The sequence below is a fragment of the Miniopterus natalensis genome, chromosome 2 (assembly GCF_054644295.1).
Source record: "Miniopterus natalensis isolate mMinNat1 chromosome 2, mMinNat1.hap1, whole genome shotgun sequence".
NCBI lineage: Eukaryota > Metazoa > Chordata > Mammalia > Chiroptera > Miniopteridae > Miniopterus > Miniopterus natalensis.
Window position 1 is genome coordinate 75,877,500 of NC_142082.1, and position 15,828 is coordinate 75,893,327.

The 15,828-nt window shown below is 39.4% G+C and overlaps 1 protein-coding gene across 6 annotated transcripts in view; it reads right to left on the reverse strand.

Annotated features, from left to right (window-relative positions):
• The window catches only part of RCBTB1 (RCC1 and BTB domain containing protein 1), a 47,381-nt gene that overhangs the window by 13,108 nt on the left and 18,445 nt on the right, over positions 1-15,828 (reverse strand). For 5 of the 6 annotated variants that reach the window (XM_087814347.1, XM_016205463.2, XM_016205464.2 and 2 more), the window contains 5 exons: positions 12,296-12,462; positions 9,889-10,047; positions 6,725-6,832; positions 6,188-6,330; positions 4,953-5,143 (listed from right to left, as the gene is read on the reverse strand). In XM_087814347.1, coding sequence (XP_087670473.1) covers positions 4,953-5,143; positions 6,188-6,330; positions 6,725-6,832; positions 9,889-10,047; positions 12,296-12,462 — 768 coding nt within the window. Of the gene's footprint in view, positions 1-4,952; positions 5,144-6,187; positions 6,331-6,724; positions 6,833-9,888; positions 10,048-11,099; positions 11,311-12,295; positions 12,463-15,828 lie in introns of those variants that run through there. The other variant, XM_087814348.1, reaches the window with a different exon arrangement.

The following is a 15,828-nucleotide window of genomic DNA, read 5'->3' on the forward strand; positions in this document are numbered from 1 at the left end:
GCTTTCCTCTTGCTGCTTTTAAAATTCTCTGTCTTTAAACTTTGGCATTTTAATTATGATATGTCTTGGTGTGGGCCTCTTTGGGTTCATCTTGTTTGGGACTCTCTGCACTCCTAGAGTTGTAAGTCTATTTCTTTCACCAGGTAGGGGAAATTTTCTGTCATTTTTTCAAATCGGTTTTCCATTTCTTGCTCCCCCTCTTCTTCTTCCAGCACCCCCATGATGAGGATGTTGGTACACTTGAAGTTGTCCCAGAGGCTCCGTACACTTAACTTCATATTTTGGGATTCTTTTTTCTTTTTGCTATTCTAGGTGTTTTTTGCTTCCTCATATTCCAAATCACTGATTTGATTTTCGGCGTCCTCTACTCTACCTTTGATTCCCTGTAAGTTATTCTTCATTTCAGTTAGTGCAGCCTTCAATTCTGATTGGTCCTTTTTTCTGTTGTTAATGTTCTCACTAAGTTTTTTGAAGTTCTCACTAAGTTCCTTGAGCATCCTTATAACCATTGTTTTGAACTCTGTCTGATAGTTTCCTTGCTTCCATTTCATTTAGTTCTTTTTTTGGATATTTCTTCTGTTCTTTCATTTATGACATGTTTCTTTGTCTCTGCATTTTTGCTGCTTCCCTGTGTTTGTTTCTATTTGGTAGAGGTGATATGTCTCCTGGACTTGGTAGAGTAGCCTTGTGTAGTAGGTGTCCTGTAGGGCCCAGTGGCTCAGCCTCCCCTGTCACCTGAGCTGGGCACTCTAGGTGTGCTCCTGTGTGGGCTGTGTGCATTGTCCTGTTGTAGCTGAGCCTTGATTACTGTTGGCATCACTGGGAGGGATTGTCATCCAGGCCAATCAGCTGTGAGGATTAGCTGTCACTACAGCAGAAGAGCTGCTGTGCAGGAGCTAACTCTATGGAGCAGGACTTGCTTCAGTGGGGCTTTGGTGCCCGCCAAGTCTGCCTGTTGAGTGTGTTGCTCATAGATGTGGTAGGGTTATAATTTGGCATGGTCTGAAGCTGACCACCAGGTGCACTGGTTCTGGGGCCTCCCAGGAGGTGCAAAGTCAGCTACTGCCTGTGCTCCGCCTGGGGCCACCCAGCATGAGCTACAGAGTTATCTGCAGATAGCTGCTACTTGTGTTGTGCTTAGAGGTGCCCAGGAGAGGCCAAGCTGTGAACCAAGGCAGGCTGCTCCTTGTGCCGGGCCTGGGGCCACTTATCAAGAGGTACGGGGCATGCGGAGGCCAGCTGCTGCTTGTTTGAGAGATTTTAGCAGTCTGAAGCCTGAGCCAGGGCAGGCCATTCATATGGAAAAGCCACTGGAAACAGCTTGGGTGGGCCTGTAAATTGGGTGGGGCGGGATCTCAAGGAATTACCAGGGTGGGGTGAACAGTGTGAACCAGGCTGATAGAGACTCAGATATGGAGCCTGCCTGTCAGCTCTATGGCAGGGAGGTCTCAGCAAAGGAAGAGAGACCTCTGCCTGCACTTCTGTCTGGGAGAAAGCTGCCTGCCTCCCTCTCCAGTTCTTGCCCTGATGCCAGACAATTTAGTTCCTCCTCACATGTCCCTGGATCCTTTCAAGCTCCTATCCCAGGGATGGAATTCAGAGGGAGTGAGTCCAAGTCGGTCTGTGCACTGGCACTTTAAGAAGAACTGCCTGGGACTCCAGCAGTCTCTGTGTCACTCAGCCACAATCCCTGCTGGTTTTTACAGCCTGTAGTTGTAGGGACTGTCTACCTGACACTGGAACCCTAGGCTGAGGGGTCTGCTGTGGGGCTGGGAGCTCTTGCTCCTCTGGGGGCACCTCTGCAGCCAAGATATCCCTCTGAATTAAAAAATATAACCCATGGGTGTCAGACCAGCCAGTTCTGTGCCTCTGCCCCTCCTACCAGTCTCAGTGTGACTTCTTTAATTCTCTAGTTGTAGGACTTCCATTCAGCGAGATTTCAGATGGTTCTGAATGATGGTTGTTCCGTAGTTTGGTTGTAATTGTGATATGGTTGTGGGAGGAGGCAGGCACTGAGTTTACCTGCACTGCCATTTTGACCCTCCCCTCTTTTCTTTTCTTTTTTTTATTGAATTTACTAGGTGACATTAATTAACATTGTATGTTTCAGGTGTATAATTCTATAATACATCATCTGTATATTGTATTGTGTTCAGCACCCCACGTCAAGTTTCCTTTGATCACCATTTATGCCCCCTATGCCCTCTTCTACCTCCCCTCACACCCTTTCTCTCTGGTAATCACCATACTGTTGTCTGTATCTATTTCTTTTGGGTTGTTGAGGGGGTTTTTTGTATTTTTTTAAGAGAACAGTTTAGAGATTTTTTTAATTTGAGAGACAGTGGAAGGGAGATGGAGAAAGAGAAACATGGATGTGAGAGTACAATACTGATCAGCTACCACCTGCATGCCCCCCACTGGGGATCAAGCCCACAACCTGGGCAAGTGCCCTTGACCAGGAATCAAACTGGCAACCTCCTGGTGCATGGGATGATGCCTAACCAAGCCACACCGGCCGGGACTTTATTTTATTTTTATTTTTTGCTTAATACCTTCATCTTTTTCACTCAGCCCAGAAAACCCCATCCCCTCTGACAGCTGTCAGTCTGTTCTCTACCTATGAGTCTGTCTCTCTTTTGTTAATTTCATTCATTAGATTCCACATGAGAAAAATGTGGTACTTGTCTTTCTCTGACTGGCTTTTTTCGTTTAGCATACTGATCCACCTATGCTGTTGAAAAGGGTAAGATATCCTTCTTTTTTTTTTTCTACAGCTGAGTAGTATTTCATTGTGTAAATATACTAGAGCTTTTTTATCCATTTATCTACTGATGGGCACATGGGCTGTTTTCATATCTTGGCTATTGTAAATAATGCTTCAGGGAACATAGGGGTGCATATATTCTTCCTGATTGGCGTTTCAGGATTCTTAGGATATAGTCCTGGAAGTGGGATCACTGGGTCAAAAGGCAGTCCATTTTTAATTTTTTCAGGAAACTCCATACTGTTTTCCACAGTGGCAGCACCAGTCTGCATTCCCACCAGCAGTGTACTGGGGTTCCCTTTTCTCCACATTCTTGCCAGCACCTGTTGTTTGTTGATGGTAGCCATTCTGGCAGGTATGAAGTTATACCTCATTGTAATTTTAATTTGCATTTCTCTGATGATCGGCGACGTTGAGCATTTTTTCATGTATCTTGGCCATCTGTATGTCCTCTATGGAGAAGTGTCTATCCAGGTCCTTTTCCCATTTCTTAATTGGGTTGTCTTCCTGGTGTTGAGTTGTATAAGTTCTTTATAAATTTTGAATATTAATCCCTTATCGGACATATCACTGGTGAATATGTTCTACCATTCAGTGTTGTCTTTTCATTTTGTTGATGGTTTCCTCTGCTGTGCAAAAGCTTTTCAGTTTGATGTAGTCCCATTTGTTTATTTTTATTTTGATTCCCTTGCCTGAGGCAATAAATCAGAAAAATATTGCTACAAGAAATGTCTGAGATTTTACTGCTTATGTTTTCTTCTAGGATTTTTATGGTGAACTAAATTTTTTTAAACACAATATTCACTGTAAAAAAAATTGTTGTATTATAAAATATCTGAAAATATTCAATTTGTTTCACTTTAAGTTGAGCAGCAGCTTAACTCTTCCTAAATATATGCTTGACTGCAAGACCATAAAGATTGTTCACCTGATGATGGGACAGCTCTAGCTGTCTTACATAGCTCCGCATGATATGTATTACAAGACTAGCCTTCAGTATCAATTGCTGAGCAGCCTAAACTCCTTGGCTGTCAAGAGCTACATTAATTTTCAAACACGAGGCATCATGACCTATTTATTTCCTCTTCATATTAACAAAAGAATAACTTAGAAGAAATACATTGGCAAAAAAGGGAGACATTAACAATAAACAAAATAAAAAGATTGAAATCTCTTTTAATGGCTACTCAGCTTTATGCCATCTTAATACTTTCAATCAATAATGAACTCTTGAAGAAAACAATATTCAGAATATGGACATATTATGTAACCAAAAATCACCCTGAATTCAACGACCCTTTATAATACCACTGTTTTGATGCCCTTCTAAAATAAAAGTATTTGAGATTGGTTGAAAGAAAAAGAGAGAAAGAAAATAAGGGTAACACATCACCTTAAAAACCACATGTTCTTCAGTTTCTTTAAAATTCATTTTGGTTCATTAATTATATTGAATTATATAATAAATCTAGTATAACAGCAAAAGCACTTAAGAACAGGTTACTCAAACAAATATTTGTACATGAATATACATAACAGCATTAGTCACAATACTCAAAAGATGGAAACTATCTAAATACCCATCAACAGAAAAATGGATAAATGAAATGTGGTATTTACATACAGTGGAATATTATTCAGCTATAAAAAGAAATGAAGTACTGATACATACTACATGAATGGGCCTCAAAAGCACTGAGTAAAAGAAGCCAGACATAAAATGTTACATACTGTATTATGCTATTTATATGAAATATCCAAACTAAGTAAATGCATAAAATAAAAATCAGATTGGCCAGTGGCTAGGGGGAAAGGGAAATAGAGAGTGACTACTTAATAGGTATAGAGTTTTCTTTTAAGATAATGAAACTATTTTAGAACTTGATATCTTGGTGGCTGCATGACACTGTGTCTGAATTGTACACTTTAAAATGGTTAATTTTATGTATATGAATTTCACCTCAATTAAAATGAAAGCACTTAAGGGGAGAAAATAATCCATATAATGTTTTATAACATAATAACAAAGTTTATTATGCAAATCTAATTTGGGGAAAGATAGTAAATTTAATGAAAAATAAAACATTCTAGAATGTTTAAAAAAGCACACAACCAGGAAATATGCAGGAAAACAGGTAAGCTGATAGGACCATTCTTCCTGGGTAGAAGCAGCCCTGAGCTTTCTTACCTACAGATAGGAGACGCCAGGAGACAGCAGGAGTGGCAAAGCAGGCAAACACATCGTCCGTGCAGGAGAGGTGGGTGAGGTGAGGCAGAACCACTGACTGGCCCCGGCACTGGCCCCACATGTACACATGCCCGCCCTGGGTTTTGGCAGCAGATGTATGGGCAGAGTGGCAGGCTGCAATCTCTACTACCCTGAAAATTTTAAAGAAAAATGGATGTGTCACTTCTATATTACAGAAGCCCACAACACATCACACAAGGTAAACAAAAAGTTCATGCTTGGAACACCTCAAAAAATGGCTCAAGGTCAAAAGACATTAGCTATCATGTCCTATAGACAAAACCAAAAGACTGGAGGAAGAGTACTGTGTTTCCCTCTTTCTGGGTGCCCCACTTCTCATTCTAACCTCTTTCTAAGATAAATAATACATAACTGTTGAGGAAAACTTGGAAAAAAGAAATAGAAACCAAAATAAATAAGAAAAGTGGACTCTGACAAAATGTCCTGACAGTTATAGGGGCTTAAACCATAGCAAAAAAATTACTGTCTTCAATGTATGATTTTCTTACAAATACAACTTTTTCTCTCACCCACTACCAGACCTCATAACACTCATTAGGCTGATAAACCCTGGTCTAGGGGTCATGAACTCTGAACACCCCAACCCAAATGGACATCAAGCCGAAGTTACTATACTTCTCAGCCTGCTCCTTAGGCAGAGTGCCAGAATCAGAAGTCAACATTCTAAAACGTAGTAGGTTAGACCTCACAATTTGGCTGAATAAACATTAAGCATCTATTCCAGTAACACACATTATATCAAATCACCATTTAAATATATAATGTCCTTTCAAGGATAGATTTTACTTATTTAAAAGTTGTTTCAGTTGGCTCAAAGGAAAAGTTTGTACTTCAGCATGGTGACAGATCCTATTTCACTTTGAATTTCAACATGGTGACAGACCCTATTTTATTTCCCCATTAAATGGGCAACAAGAAGTCTGTAGGAATTATACCAGGGCGCATTAATGCCTGTCACTCAGGAAGTTATTTTAGAAAGCTGCACAAGAATCACATCAACTTCATGTTCATTCTAGTTGGTACTTAAACTCTTTGTTCAAAATGAGAATGTTAATAAACAGAAGAGTTACAAAGCCAAACACTACAGCTCCAGCACACACAGTCCCAAGACCACAATGCATACACGATCCCAAGACACAGTACAGCCAAGTTACCTCTCTTTCTCCACCATGATGTGCGCTGGACTTAGCAGGTTATTTTTATTGCCAGTTCCCAGCTGCCCATACGTGTTAGCTCCCCAGGCATAGAGCAAGCCCTCATCTGTTAGTGCTAGAGTGTGTGCATAGCCGCAGACAATCTGCAAGTAAATTTAAATGGTTACCATAAACAGGAAAACAGGAAGGACAGGGAAAACATCTACTTAAAGATTACAGCCAGCTTCTACAGAATGCCAATTCATCACCAGGTGTGGGCTAACATTCTCTGAAATATTAAAAGAGCATTAGAAAAGCCTAAACCTGAGACTACTGAATTTTTCCAATCACTTTTTTTACTTGTCAAAACTGATATGCCACCACCATGGTGTTCCTTCCCATCATCAGAATTTAGTGAGGATATAATATTAAATGTGGAAGATGCAGGCACAGGATATTATTTGAAAAGATTTATTGAACAGTAAATTTCCAATATTCCTACAAGTCAGAGCAGGGAAGACAGATGTAGACTAGCAGCCAAGAGTCCACCACACGTACCTGGTTCACACACACGCTGTGCAAAGCTGCCACTCTCACAGGGGTGAGCTGATTGACATTGTTTCCCAAGCCCAGCTGACCATTGCCATTGTAACCCCAGCCATACACCTTAGAGAGAAAAAGGGAGAGAATGGGCTTTTAAAAGTGCTAGTAAGAGGGAATAGATAAACAAATAGGTTATACTTTTTTCACTTCCAACATCCCTATTCTACTCTAGGTGATCCTACACTGATCTCCAAATAGATGATTTAAGGGTGGGAAATGAACAGAATTTGGCATCAGTTCCTACTCCATAACTTACTAGTTGGATAACCTTGGGCAAGACACTAAACCTCTTTTCACACATGAGGAAGCTGAGGCTCATTAACAATTATTAAACACCTACCTTATGTCAGGACACTGTGAAAGGTACTAGGAATGTGTCTTTAATCACATTTTAACAAAGGGGATGAATTTTCTGCAAATTTTCTGCAGCGGAGTGGCAATTGCTATAACAGATAACAAAGGCATTGTAGGAGCAGAGAGGAGAAGGGATTTATTTACAGAAACAAAGTTAAGGAAAGACTTTTCAGAAAGTGGAGATCTGGGCAGGGCTGAATGATGGATGAGGGAGAAGGCACTCCAGGTAGAAGGGAACAGAATGTGTTAGTGGCAGGTTCAGAAGACAGGTAGATGGGCCTGGCTGGACACATATGGGATAGTGGAAGGAGAAGAGACTAGAAGGAAAAGTAAGGGCCAAGGGGGTAAAGTGCCAAAACACATACCAGGGGAAATGGAATGCTTCTATGGGGCTTTCACTGAAATATTTCAAAATAACATGCTTAAATTTTCATTTTGGAAAGATCATACTAGTTGCAACATGAAGGGTTACTGGAGTGTGTACAAGGAGCAGGAAGACTGTTCAGTAGATAAATTTGTCTCTCACTGGCAAGTAAGCTGTGATTAGGGTCCAAACCAACACATGGCAGTGGGAATGGATAGGAAATACGTTAAAGAGGGAGATGTGATAGAATGTGGGTGATCCCTTAAGAGATCTGGAGCTAGAGGGGAGTCATCAGCTGAAAGTAGCAGGGCTAGGCATAGGTTTGACAGGAATGTTAAAAGTTTAGAATAGCCAGTGTGGGATACAGGAAAAACTAATGACCAGGAACAATAAAAGGTCTGGCTCAAATGAAACCCAAGATGTGTGGTGACACCATACCCCATGGCAATATGGGGCAAATAAGAGTTGGCTGGGCTTTTTTTTTTTCTTTAACCCTCACCAAGGACATGCTTTTGATTAATTAGAGAGAGGGGAGGGAGAGAGAGAAACATCGATGGGAGAGAGAATCATCGATCTGTTGCCTTCCCATATGCACCATGACTGGGAATCAAACGCGCAACCTAGGCATGTGCCCTGACTGGGAATCAAACCCGCAAGCTTTGGGTGTACAGGACAATGCTCCAACCAACTGAGCCATACCAGCCAGGGTGGCAGCGGCTTTTCAGGGCAATGTGACACAGGGGAAAGGTAGACATGGACTTTTAGAGATTAGTAACAGATGGTTAAAAAGCATTTTCAATACCAGAAGTGCAATAGGTCTGAACTTTCTGGAGAGAAATGTGACAACAAACATCAAAATTTTTAATGATATACTCACTGACCCAGAAATCCTATTTCTGAGAATTTATTCTACAGAAATCCTTGCCTAAGTGTACAAAGATACACACACACAAAGAGTAACACAGAAAATCAGCACAACATTGTTTATAATAACAAAATATTAGAAACAATTGTCTATCAGTAGAGCTCTGGATGTGGATCATCCATATGAGGAAAACAAAGCAGTCATTAGTATATAAAAAACAGCTACAAATGGTCCGAGAATAGATTTAGGTAAAACACATGTTATTAAACAGGAAGTTACAGAATAGCAGAAAAAATTGTAGGTATAATAATCCCATTTTTTAAAAAAGGTAATTATATTCACCCATATATAATTGTTTATAGAGAAAAGTCCAAAAGGATATACATCAAACTATTAACAAGATTGGAGAAAAGGTAGTCACTTTTTACTTCATATGTTTTATTTGTTTTCCTTTGCTAAAATAACCACATAATAATCTTAAATTAATTTTTTAAAATAAAAGGGAAGTGAAGTATGCTAGAATGCAGGATGTCATATGACTATTCCAAGGAATTCTGAAGTCATCCAGGATATCAGGATTGGTTCCAAAAATAAATTAACACAGGTGAGCACTCCAGCACCCAAGGCATGATTACATACGTGTGTGCCCAAAGATGTATCTTTGGATAATTTTTGTGTACTAAGACATGCAGAGGTGGGGACAGGTCCATTTAAGTAAAAGTTGCAAGCAGAATAATTTTCTAAAAATAACCATTCATTGAAAGATGACCATGACAGAAGGTCACTGAAAGGTGGGTTTTTAAAAGTAGCTAACAGCAATCAGGACCAAAAAAATCTGCTTTTGTAAGTTGCTTCTTCCTGTGAACAAACATTCCAGATACAGGCAGGCAGTTCTGCAGGGACATCATGCCCACTGGAGTCATCGACTGCCTATAAACATCACCAGGTAACTTAAAAAAGTTCACAGTTGATTTTTGCATTGGAAGAATGAGGTACATAAAATTTTTTAACCTGTTAATTAAGTCACAAATACTCTTATAAGGATTAAGCTACTTGGATCTTCCACAAAAATAAAATTTAGACACATTAGAATCTTTACTTACAGATAAATCTTGAAATTTAAAAATTCTCACTGAGGCCCTGGCTAGTGTGGCTCAGTAGGCTGGAGCATTGTCCCATACACCAAAAGGTGGTAGGTTCGATTCCCAGTCAGGGCACATACCCAGGTTGTGGGTTTGATCCCTGGTTGGGGATCACGTACAGGAGGCAACCAATCAATATTTCTCTCTCACATCAATGTTTCTCTCTCTTTCCTTCTCTCTCTCCCTCTCTTTAAAATCAATTTTTTAAAAATTCACACTGAGGAGCAAACATTCTCTGGTTACTCCGCAGTCAGTAACCAGTTAACTATCAATGGGGCTATCAAAACAAAGCAGTCTTTCTTCCACGATCTAATACAGGCACCTCATGGGAAAAAAGAGACATTTCATTAAAAGAGGAGGTGGGAGGAGAAAGAGGAATGCAGAGATAGCTCACCTCACCACTGTCCAGAACAGCCATGGATGAGGTCTGACCACAGGCAATGCCTACCACTCTCTTAATATGTAAACAGTTTGTAACTTTTCGAGGAGTTGGTTGATTTGCTGTAGATCCTGATCCCACCTGGCCACAGTTGTTATAGCCCCAAGCAAATACCTACACAAGAGAAGGCGGGGAAAAGAAATCGTGGTAAGGGAGAAAGTTCTATGTCTAACTACAATAATAATCATAAATAAAAATAAACCCACGTAGCACAGTATTTACAATGTGCTAAATGGCTCTGCATGCTTTATCGCATTAACCTCCTCAATCATCATAGTAATATTGTAGGGTGACTCTGGGGTAGACACTATTATTGTCCCCATTTTATATATGGAAATGGAAACACAGAGAGGTTAAGTGACCTGCTTGAGGTTCTACAGTTAGTAAGTAGTAGAAGTGGCATTTGAACCCAACACAGTCCAGCTGTGCTCCTCACCGCTATGCTGTATTGCCTCTATAATTATGGCAGCTATATATGTTTTTTAATCTGACGTCAATTAAAAATGAAGTATATGCTACATAAGTATCAGTGACATGAAAAAATCTGCTTAACTTTTTGGCCATAATTTTGTTTTTTTATGGAACCTTTCAAAATCATACTATGCTTTTCCCCCGTCCAATACCGGACATTCAACACCTTTCTCGAGGACTCAGGACCATCATGATTATAATTATGAATCATAGTGCCACGTCATAACACAGTAATGCTCACAAGTACTACAGAGATATTTGTCCCTACAAAAATGATGCCAGGCTGTTAGTCTGTTCTTGGTAATATTTTCTCTTAGTTTTCATCTGCTGTCTGCCAGCTCCAAGCAGCTCCCTCTCCTCAACTGCATCCTTATTACTTTTGGCCTATGATCTGCCATAACCTGAACACCAGATTTCTAAGGTAGAGAGTCACAAATAGACCTCTAAGCTAGTTAAAATCTAGTAACAAAGATGAAAAATAACCAAAACATCACTTCAGGTTAATTACCAAAACTGATTTTATCAAACAGGAGTGTGATCAGAGAGGAGAATTAGGGAAGGGGAATGTTGGTAGTAAAGGAAATAACCTACACTAGGAGAACACTTCCTGAAAGTAGATTCACAGGAATATCTAGTATAATAATGCAAATATTTAGCACAATTATCCAAAGTAACATGCTTAAGGTGAAATTTACCCGGTATCTAAACTGTACAGATTAGTAAGTTTTAATTTCAACGATCATTCTTCTGGCACTTCTCAAATATCCCAGTTCCCTTGCAGTGCAGCTGCCTTTTACAGTGGTACCTCGGTTTTCGAATGTAAAATCACTGTAACACCATCGAAGGACTTTAAACAGGGGACAATATGATCTGATTTGTGTTTTGGATATCACAGGAAGTGGAGAAGTAATACTGGACAGGTAGACCAAAGAAAAAGCTGTGGAATAAAAGAGATCATAGCAATAGTCCAGGCAGATGACAACACCTGGCCTAAGGTTATGGAGATGGAGAGGAACAAAATGATATGAGATTAGAAAGTAGAATCAACAGGATGAGTAACCTCTAAGATAAGCATGGAACTTGTGGGGTGAACAAGTGGTACAGTTCCCTAGAATGTTGGTAAAGTTATTTTCTATGGCATCATTACATTTACTGAAAAACAAAATAGACTTTAAGGGATGGGGCCATTAAAAAAAAAGTACAGAACACTGTCATACACATCTAATTACTATAGTCTTAGTAAATAGCACAAGACTCAACAGCTTTAAGACTGAAGTCTACCATCATCAAAAGAGTGTTTCTGATCACATAACATAGGATGTGTTAGAAAAAGAGTGTGTTCCTACAATGCTTTTAGCTATACACACAGGGTTATGACATTCACACTATATGGTCAAGTACAATATGGTCATTATTTTATTGGCACTTCCACAATAGTTAAAAGGTAGAAACAACCCAAATATCCATCGACAGGTAAATGAATAAACAAAATGTGGCATATATATACAGTGGAATATTATTTAGCCTTAAAAAGGCTAAATGAATAACCCTTGAAGACATTATGCTAAGTGAAATAAGGTAGTCGCAAAAGGATAAATACTGTATGCTTCACCTCATATGAGGCACTTAGAATAGTCCAATTTATAGATACAGAAAGTGATTGCTGGGGGGGAGGGGAAGAGGAATTAGAGGATTAATGTTTAATGGGTACAAAGTTTCAGTTTGGCAAGATGAAAAGAGTTCTGTGGATGAAAGGTGGTGATGGTTATACAACAACTGGAGTGTAGTTAATGACACTGAACTGTACACTTATAATGGTTAAGACAGTAAATTTTATATTATGTGTATTTTACCACAACTTAAAAATAAAGAACAAAAGCAAGGCACTTACCTCTCCATCAGCTGCCAAAGCCACTGAATGATGTGAGCCACAAGCTACTTCAACCACTTGCTTGATCAAGAGATTGGTACAGACTTGGATGGGAGCAATGCCTTGGTTGGTTGTCCCATTCCCAAGCTGGCTATATCCATTATGGCCCCAGGCGTAAACAACTCCATCTATACAAGATAGCCATACACAAAAAATCAGCTCTGAGAAGAAAGGGTACCCCTGTACTTTCTTCCCCAAATTCTGCACAACTCATTCTCCAGCCTTAATTTCTTTCACATTGCCCTTCCTCCCTATGAAGTAACCACTGATGAGGGGTAGGGAAAAGAGGGATGGATGAGAAAACAGGATAGACAAATGCAAAACTGTGAAAGAAAGGACTTGGTACTAACATAGAAAGAAGATCAGCTTTGTGGTCAGAAGTCAGCTTACATATACAAACATTAGACCTTCTAAACACTTTGAATCATCTCAATAGTTTCTGTGTCAGGTATATCAAGCAAAAGGGAAGACACAGGGAAGTTCAATACTAATCTTTACCATCATTTTACCAAATACCAAGCTCAGGGGCCTGTTGGGGGTATGTGTGTGTGTCACTCACAAAATACAGAGGAAAGAGGTATACTACTTGCAAGAGTTAAGAGGTGTACTTTTTGTATATACTATATATAAAAATCACAGGGCTTCTTTTAAACAGACTAGTGGCGTAAAATATGACTGAATTTTTTTTTATGACTTTATCTTTTTGGGATTCTGATAGAGGTCACTTTTCTGTTCTGTCCTCTCTGGAAGTATCACTGTTCCGTGCATTTCCTCCCACAGCATGCTGAGTATCAAGAGCAGATACACCAGAGTTACATACTTTTCTCATGTCTTTCCCATGGTAATAAAACATCCTGACTTTTTAAGGAAAATCTATGTTTGGCAACAACACTATCCAAGAGAGAAAGCAGAAATCCAAGTGTTATCGTCGGGCTGCTGATTCACTGACAACAGTCCCCAAGCAATCAGGGACAGGTACTCATACTTAAGTAGGTTTCTGATGATCTACTCTAGAGTAACTATAACAACCCAACAAAATCAGGGTTCTCTTCCAGGTAGTATAAGCCAGATCTAGAGAACTTCTGATGCGTGTACCACAAGAGTTTTTCCCTATTATAGAAACTGTGACAGAAACCACAAATGGGAAATTTTATACCAAGAAGGATAAGGCTGAAGACTGAAAAAAAGAGTATAAAACCTAAAAAACAACCCATGATACATTAAAGTTATATCAAGTGATAAGGAATGTCCAAACTTCTGAGTGTTTTAACCCCTAAAAGACAAAATAATAGATGTGAACAGATAAAAATAAGATACCTTGTTCTTGGACAGTAAAACTCAATACCATAAAGATACTAGTTTTTCCTTTGTAAACTTAAAAAATGTAAAATAATGTTAGTAAAATGCTTCAAGTTACTTTCTGAAGCTAGAAAAATTGATTACAAAGTTCAATGGAAAGAACAAACAAGAATAGAAAAACCTTTTTAAAAAGCAGCAAGAAGATAGGTAGCTCCATCAGTTATTAAACCTATAAAAATTTTATAGAACTAAAATTAATACTAGGACATAGACAGACCAACCAATGGAATGGAATTCAAAGTCTAGAAATAAACCAATTGTATATGGAAATAAAAGCTATATTATTTGGGGGGGAATGAATTTTTTACAAGTTGGGTGTACACACTTGGACAGTCATATTGAAAAATTAGACTCATTTCTCATACCATGTACCAAACCTATAAATCAGAAATTTAAATGTAAAAAAAAAAAATCATACAAGAACTAGAAGGAAAAAATTAGTAAACTCCTCCATAACCTGGAAATAGGGAAAACTTTCCTATAATAAAAAACCAGAAGCAATAAAAAGAATGATGAATCTAGTTATATTTTTGAAAAAACTTTACATGGAAATAAACACCATAAGTAAAGAAAAAAATCAATATTGGGGAAAAAACATTTGCAATTTATATTACTAAAAGATAATCTCTAACATAAAAAGTGTCTCTAAAATTACAAAAGAAAACAACCAAGAACCATATAGAAAAATGAACTGATGGTTCACAAGGAAAGAAATGTAAGTGGGTCTTAACTATATGAAATGATGCTCAACTTCACTCATTAGGAGAAAAATGCAAATAACAGAAGACCGGACTCTACTAACCAAGACTGACCTACCTACTGCCATTGCTGAAGGCCAACTATGCCAGTAACAGAACCAATGCAAAGCTCCTGATACAGCACCACCCCTCAAGGAGACCAACTAGCTATTGGAAGCAAGATGGCTCCATTCCATCCTGGAAGAAGCAGCCATTCATATTGACAGGAATCAACATATAGCCCAGATATGGGTTTCCTGCACACAGGGCTTCAGCCAGCAGCACTGTCTGAGGGCTTATGGAATATTTAAACCACTGACATAGGATCCCAACAAAACATCTCATCAGACCAAGGAACTCACTTTATAGCAAAAGAGGTGCAGCAGTGCTCACTGCCCCTATCAGATACTGCAGCATCCAAAAGCTGCCTGCTGGAGACAGCAATGACAAGCTGGCTTGGCACCCATGTGACACTTGGTAGTCTTTTGGTGTATACTTGCCCAATAGTGACAGTAAACAAAAATGTGCAGCAGCCATGGCCAGAGTACAGCATGGTCAGGGGCTGGTACTCCTTAGAGATGAGTCTGGGTCACACAATCAGGTGAGCCACCCATGCCAGGTGCTAGATAATCTGTGAAGATAATCCAGAAGAGGTTGTAGAGGAAGAATGCAATGAGATCAGTTGTGGCCAGGAGACCAACTGCAGTGCAGAGGCTGTACTATATCCCAGTAAAGATGTTTCCCTAGGAAAAGAGGCCCACCAGAATCCTGAAGGAGGGGCAGTACATGACAGAGACCTAGCGAATGCTGTGCTGTATCACACAGGTGCACCTCAGGATTGAGGACTTACTCCCCAGGTGTTGATAGTACTACTGTAAGTCCTCTCCAGATCTGCCCTTGGCAATTACTTTCCTGTTAACACATTATTTTATTCTTTAAAATACTATACATACATCTTTCTTCCCTTTTTACTTAATGAAGCATAGGAAAAGTTAACTCCTTCATGAGATGGCTCTTAGTCCCAATTTCTGGGAAAGCTTCAAAGCAACCAAATCTAACTGAATGCCAGCATCCACTTGCCACACTGCCTCTAACAGACCAAGGATGAAGCTCCAGGATCACTTGAGGATGAAGAGATGAGCAAATTTACCCAAGAATGTGACAGTGATGGGAGAGTGGGGAGTGAGGAAGGGAGAGAGTAGAAGGAGGCAAAGAAGCATCCCACGCATCTCTGACCTTCAAGAAAACTCAGTGTAGCCTTCACAGGCTGGACACTGAGTTGGAGAAGTGACCAGAAAAAATTAATTTTATAAGTAAACTCATTTAATGTTGCTTCAGAAGACAAAAAAAAATCCACAAGCCCTAGGTCTATATGTGAAGTAATGATACCAAATGAAT